Consider the following 6964-nt stretch of genomic DNA (forward strand, 5'->3'; position numbering starts at 1 on the left):
TCGCGTACATGGCGTCTGCGCAATATCGCGTTGTAAAATGGGCGCTTAGCCTTCCTTCTACGAGACCGATACATCTATCCATTGCATATCCTTAACATCCATATTTAAGGAAAAAGTTTCTAATGATATAATTTTTATGGAATATATATTATATTTTATTGACTAAATTAATGGCCAATTATTTTCTGGAAATACGTGGTGCCCTAATAAACCTGCATGGAAGGAATATCCGGAATCCCGAAGAAGTAATAATCATTTGGACGCCGTTTAACATGCATGCAACGTTGTTTAAGAAAAAACCTTTGATCGGCATTTTTGTCTTCGAAAAAGGGAATATATTAATATCAGGAGATATCAAATACACCCAGGATATGCAGCAATGCAATATCCTAATGGCAGTATGGATACAGACATTCAAAAAAAAAACTAAGAAATAAAAGTCCCGGTACAGTATTCCAGCCCTAGCAACAATAATATATCAACCACCAAAACAGCACCTAAACTTTAGGCTCTTCAAAAACGACGTCTCCAAGAAAAGAACGGTGAACAAACACCTGAACTTTGACCGGCACTTGTTTAACACAATATGAGAAAACATGCCATAAAATCTATATGCCACTAGATTCATACTCAAAAAAGAAATCAATGTTACAATTTTTACGACATATAATTCATAATTTGTTGACCAGATTAATCTTCAAACTTTTTCTTGAACTACATCCATTCTACCGTTGACCAGGCAATGTGCAGGCGATCAAATGACCGATCATTCGATCTGTGCTTAAAAGCTGATCTCGCTGAGTCGCCCTACGTACGTACCGGCGGTGAGGCCACATCTATCTAGAAGAAAAAAAGAAGTTAGATAGCCATAGCTATCGTTCCACCTCCGGGACGTACGTACGTCGGCAGGCGAAATTAGAGATGAGCTGCACGTCTCAGTCTCACACCGCGAGCATCATGCAAGTAATTAAAGGGAACCTCCATGATCGATTTGCAACTGTAGATGATTAAATTTGTCAAGACATGAAGCTCTCCTCCCCCGAAAAAGAAGAAGACAGTGACCGGAAATTCGCATGAAGTAAGCAGAGATGACGGCGACCCAGCTAGCTAGCGCTCGCCTTATCCTGTGCATCAGCTATGGATCGATGTTAACTGCCGAACTGAAGCAATTGACGGGATCACCCGCCCGACCGCGACATTCGTTTCACTCCGGAGCCGAAGCGAGGTCAACACGTACTACGCGTCTTGTTAACATGGCGTCCGGCAGTCCGTGAAAATGGTTTAGCTCGTGGCCATTGGCTCGATCGGTTTAGCTAGCTTGACAGCGAGGTAATGCTAGTAGTAGTAAAGACCAACTAGATCGAGCAGCGTCTCACGCATGGCATAGTCAACCAGCTGCTAGCTCACACACGCTCGTGTGTGAAAAACTTAAAAGAGACTCTCGCGACGACTTTGGGTCCGATCGGGTATGTGGGGCTAGCTGCACGTACTGAGCTGTCGCGGTTCTTAATCTATGGCTGCTCGATCGGGGCACCGTGTCCATCGACATGCTAACAAAGTCGCGAGAGCTTGCGTACGTATAGTTCCATGCTGGGGATGGATGGATTCTTGTGGTTAATTTGGGTATATATCCTTCTGGCCAAGCCTGTTTTCAGAGACCGTCCAAGAGGCTATTGGTCGAGCTGGTTGTGCATTTCACATGGCGGTCGAGGCCGGCCACCAGTTCACCAACTATACAGTAGTTGCTGCTTCTTCTCCACGATCCAGTATCATCCGCCGGCGCACGCGGTTCCGGCCTCGTCGCCTTTCGGTGAGGGTTTTAGCGGCGCGGCTGCGGGTTTTGCTTAAGACAGCGTGGGGTGTCTCCTTAGCTCTCTCCTGGTCAACAAGTGCAGCATCCCATATCTTTTTTTTTTAGCAAATGCAGCGTCCCACACCAGCGCATCCATGGCACGACGCGGCCCAGCATGTGCCAACTCTCTTTGATTTGGGCTGCATTTCGCATCATAATTGTGCCTTAACGAGCGTTCTTGGTTTTTCCTCCCGAAAAGAATGTTCAAACCCGCCTCTTCAGAACCCAATGACCTGACTTCACAATCACGCCCTATGGCGAGCCAGGGGGCAGGGGCAATAGGTTCAGAGTGACCCTCAACACGCACCATATATGCATGGTAAAAAAGTCATCGCCACCGTGTTTCGTCAACCCATTTCAGGGAAGAGATCAACGTGCGCCACGCTGCTGAGGTCTAACATCTTTGTGTGCAGGTATGCACAGTTACGCAGAGTAAGTGTCAGTGCCTGTGTTGTAATCCTTTGCTATATACTTATTGTGACAGCCTTGGGTCCTTTTGGACCCTCCAATCCCTCCATCTGAAGTGGATCGGGGGCAGGGTCTCGATTGCTTTTTTTTCTTTTCCCTGAGGTCCTTTGTGTAAACATGCAGGTTTGTTTTGTAGATCAGGTGTTCTACAAGGTCCTGTATGTAAATTTGTACCCACCGTCTGGAATTTAAGTGCTGCTTCGGGGTCCTTCGAGGCCCCTCCTTTGTTCAAAAAAAAAAAAAAAATCCCTCCATCTGTCAAAATGAAAATACTACTCCGTATGTGCCGAGAGTTCATTGCTTTTTTTTTTACATAACGATTTTTCCATTAAGTTCAGCAACATTTTACAAAAGCAAGCGTGCACAAGGCATCGCTGAATTCTGAAAATACATCTCTGAATTCTGAAAATACATCTCTGAAGGAGCATCGTAGGCCATCCTCCGAGAGTTCATTGCTGGGGAACTAATTCAGAATGCTGCCAGGGTGGCAGGTATGTGCCGAGAGTTCATTGCTGAGGAACTAATTCAGAATGTTGCCAGGGTAGCCGGTGTCGCCGTAGTCTCTGTCTCTCAGACAGTACAGTAGATCATAATGCACACGAGGAGCCGTCCCTGTTGGTGACCCAGGTTGCAGCTTCAGCCACAAGAAGAACTGGCCCTTTGCCATCGCCAATGAAGCCAGATGAGCCTCAAAGGGGACGCAGGCAGACCAATGAACTGGACGAGAGTCTCCAACACTTTCTCCATGTAATCGCGAACAAGCTCAGCCAGAGGAAACGCAAAGTAATCATCTTTACATACTGAATCTCACGTACAGTACAAAGCATAAGCGCACACTGCCACACACCCCAGTCTGCAGTTTATTCAAACTTCTGCTAGTACACGATGGCGAACTCTATATAGATCCACGGATTTCGATAAGGTTCAAAATATTGTGATATATAGCAACTAGGTTTACCACGAGGCACTAGTCGTCTCCACCGCAGTTCTGAACGCCAAACAGAGCTACTGCTACTTCATTCGCTAACAGAGACGGACCTCTCTCTTCGCGCAGACCTTCTGTAACGCCCATCAGAAGGCGTTGGGCTCCTTGATCTGCTGTCAGCGGGTGAACGTGAGTAAGACTCCTCTCTGAACCTGCGCCTTGAGTACCGAGGAGAGGGAGACCTGTCACGGTAGCAAACAGGTTTGGAGTTCCATTCGGGTCCCGGGAGTGAAGAAACTTGACTAGCAAAATCAACGAAGATGCAAAGGAGGAGCAATCGTACCTTGAGTAGCTACGGCCTCGGTAAGATGGCCGGGCCCTCGGAGAAGGAGAGTACCGCCGATCGTAAGACCGGCCTCTGCTATGGCCTCTGCTACTGCAGACATGCGCAAACAAACAGTAAATGGAGTGGCCATGCATGCATTTGGAGCTTAACTGATGATTCTAGGTTGTGGTAGGAAGAAACACATACCTTTCTCTGGTTCTCATCTCACCAGGCTTCTTTCTGTTCTCCTGGGCAAACACAACTGCTATTTCTCTGCCAAGAACAACCTGTCCATCCATATAGTATTTTGCATCAGCAGCATCAGCAGGATCGAAGTACTGGACAAACCCAAATCCTCTCGGCTCCCTGTGACAGGTCCAAAACAAGTAGAAGGGATTATATCATTCCTTCAAAAAGGATAGTACAAATCCGTTCAAGTACACAGCAACCACACAAATGTTAACTTCCCATAGTCGTGGACACACACAAATTAAGGGAAACAATTAAAAGGTGCACTCGGCTGCTGACCTTACAGCTGTAAGTCGTAAGAGTACTAATACAGACTTCAAACTCTTCATGAGGACTTGCAAATCTCTTAAACCTGTAACTATATCTTCCGTTCTCTTCAATAGTAATCTTAGTTGCATTTGCATATCCCTTAATTTCCAACTCTCTATTTCTTCCATTCTCTTCAAATCTCTTAAACCTGTAACTATATCTTCTGTTCTCTTCAATAGTAATCTTAGTTGCATTTGCATATATCTTAATTTCCAACTCTCTATTTCTTCAATTCTCTTCAACAATAATCTTTAACTGCATGTTTCTTAAGTTGCAACTTCTCTAGCCTTCCTTCTCTTCAACAGTACTCTTATGACTTGTCTTCAAAAAATTATTTCCACCGTTAATTTCAAGGGTTGATAGAAGTATTTAATGTCTGCTAATACAACTAGAGTGAAAAAAGAACTTTGCGAGGTGCGTTTTTATAGGACTAAAGCGACATGTGCGATCATACAAAGCTCAACTAACAAAATATGAATTTGCCATTGCTTTATACAAAATTGTCGATATCCCCAGATTTAAAGGCCAATGAACAGAAGTTTAGTGTCTTACTGAGTATGATAATCCCTTGGAATATACACATCTTTCAGACGGCCAAACTGCCCAAATGGCCTACGAAGATCATCTGGCCTGCATCCATAATATATCATCATCATGAGTTAAAAGGACTAGGAGGAAAGAAGAAAGATCCCTAAACTTGCAAAGAATTAGAAAACTACAACTAAGGAAAAAGGAAAACTTCAACCTGAGAAAACAGTGAAGACAGAAAGGGAGGACAGAGGCACACAGAAGAAAACCAGTGAGCAAAAGATAGCAGAGGTAAATGAGGTAAATGCCTACCTATGGATGCATTCAAATTGATGCATATTCCCTAATGATAAGTGTTGAATCCCCCACGTGGAGAAGCCCGGGGGAACAAACTGAAGATATGGTTATTTCCTTACCGCCATACTACATTTGAAACTAAATGCATCAACTTACAAACTACCTTGGTTAAGATGAATGCACCTTTGCTTCAAAAACTATAGAATTTCACAGATGTACTTTTTGTTCAAATATGTTTAACACCAAGATGAGTTTAGGTATAGTATATACACCACACAGAAGAATACACGCAATTACTGGTCTAGGAGAAAGTTGTGCGAAAACCTCACCTGCAGTCCCGGCGAAGGTTCCTGACCAAAAGACTGGTCGGGATATCTCTACCTTGGGCACCATAACGATCACCACGTGGACTTGGGCTGCGTGCCCTTCCCCTTCCCCTGTAGCCTCTTGGCGGCGGAGATGGACTGTAACTGTAGCCCCTTGCCATATTGGTCTATGATAAAACCACAAGATAGTATTATTGAAATGATTCAATGCGCCACAGAATCACCTTACAAGTTGTCAGTATGCACATAAGAAGACTGTCAGAGAGGAACGATCTAAACATCAAGCACCTAACTTGTAAATTATAGTGGGCATTTACAACGATGTTAGCCTTAAGATTCCACATAGGCTTTACTTGGAACAGAGGGAAGATTCTGATGATCTGTGCACACCATATTTTCTCTATTATACAATGATAAATATGTCATCCATTTGTCACACGTTTTCTAATTTAATCATAGCAATATTGCTATTCTGTTGCGAGCATTACTTGCTAGTAATAACGATAACACCAGAAACACATTTCTATGTCCTGCTATCCCAAAAGTAAGATACCGCCGAAAACACACTTTCATGTCCTGCTACAAACTTCCCTTCCTAATAGCAAGTTTCAGGATTTCTAGGACTTGGAGGGATGCTCCACAGGAGAACCCAGTAATTTTGCCTGACCTTCGAAAAAAAAAAAAAAAGAACACGAACAGCGAGCACACAGATATATCGTCTAAAACTGAATCAGGTTGGTCCGCAGGCAAGGGCTCAGACAGCTTTCTGAGTATATTTCGGAACGAGAGATCAAGAACGCGCATAGGCAAGGACATGAACCCTCAGAGGCAGAGTTCATGCAGGGCAACAACGCACCAGGAAGGGAATTTGCTTTCAGACCTAAGCAGACGCACGCGCGCGCTAACGAATCGCTAGATCTGAGGCGCGACTAGAAGAACCACAAACCATCCGCTTACATGTTCAATCATCAGGATCGTATATCATGAGCGGAACCGTTAATCGCAAGGCTGCTTGCATTTCCTCGGGGATCATACGCGCGCAATCAGGAACCGGGAACTGATCGCAGCGCGGAGATTCAGAAAATAGATAGACCAGACTGATGATCAAGGAGCCAAGCGACCAAATCGAGCGAAGCTTACCGCGGAGGATTCGTATGGAACAGAGGGGGCGCGCGCCGCTCGTCACGGGAGAGAGAGAGATCAAGGGAAGGGACCTACTGTTTCGTGTAGAGCCCAGAAGCTTCCCGATGCGACGGGAGGGTGCGCTGCCTTTATTTGGCGAGGAGGTGTCGCACGTGTCCGGCCCCTGCTGGTGTTGCGGCTGCTGCTGCTGTGGATGGCGATTTACACACAAATAACCCTTTGTTGCAATTATAGCACAGACTGATCCTCCGGCTAAATTATTTCATACATCTAACCCTTTTGTATGACACCCCGCACATCGGCATCATACCTTACTGTGTGGCGCCCGTGCCGGCGGCGCCACTCTCCCAGCCGACGTGGCGCCCTCGACGCTGAGTTGTGCGTCGATCTGACGTGGCAGGATGTGTGGCGCCGCTCCCATCGGCGCCACACATCCACTTATAATTGCTAAAACATACTGTAAGACAATTCTCCTGGGACTTAGCTGTTTTGGCGAGGCTGTATGTGCGGCGCCGACGCTATGGGCGCCCATAGCGTCGGCG

At 45.5% G+C, this 6964-nt stretch overlaps 1 protein-coding gene across 2 annotated transcripts; it reads right to left on the reverse strand.

Annotated features, from left to right (window-relative positions):
- Positions 1–3092: 3092 nt before the first annotated feature.
- On the reverse strand, positions 3093–6570 carry LOC127332006 (serine/arginine-rich SC35-like splicing factor SCL30A). Of its 2 annotated transcripts, XM_051358257.2 has the most exons (6): positions 6420–6570; positions 5283–5446; positions 4681–4758; positions 3778–3936; positions 3589–3681; positions 3093–3487 (listed from the first exon to the last, which is right to left on the reverse strand). In XM_051358257.2, the coding sequence occupies exons 2-6, from the start codon at positions 5438–5440 to the stop codon at positions 3337–3339; spliced, it is 639 nt and encodes a 212-aa protein (XP_051214217.1). In that variant the 5' UTR covers positions 5441–5446; positions 6420–6570; the 3' UTR covers positions 3093–3336. The 2 variants fall into 2 exon arrangements, with proteins under 2 accessions (XP_051214217.1, XP_051214218.1); XM_051358258.2 differs by lacking the exons at positions 4681–4758; positions 5283–5446; positions 6420–6570 and adding an exon at positions 4099–4395.
- Between the last annotated feature and the right edge of the window lie 394 nt (positions 6571–6964).

The sequence above is a fragment of the Lolium perenne genome, chromosome 2, assembly GCF_019359855.2.
Source record: "Lolium perenne isolate Kyuss_39 chromosome 2, Kyuss_2.0, whole genome shotgun sequence".
NCBI lineage: Eukaryota > Viridiplantae > Streptophyta > Magnoliopsida > Poales > Poaceae > Lolium > Lolium perenne.

What these genes read in the sequence shown, in the direction of transcription:
- LOC127332006 (XM_051358257.2), bottom strand. Translation starts at nt 5,440, where the DNA reads ATGGCAAGGGGCTACAGTTACAGTCCATCTCCGCCGCCAAGAGGCTAC. An exon ending in AACCTTCGCCGGGACTGCAG is followed by an intron (nt 4,759 to 5,282) that starts GTGAGGTTTTCG and finishes TTATGGATGCAG; the next exon opens with GCCAGATGATCTTCGTAGGC. An exon ending in CCAAGGGATTATCATACTCA is followed by an intron (nt 3,937 to 4,680) that starts GTAAGACACTAA and finishes GACCTGTCACAG; the next exon opens with GGAGCCGAGAGGATTTGGGT.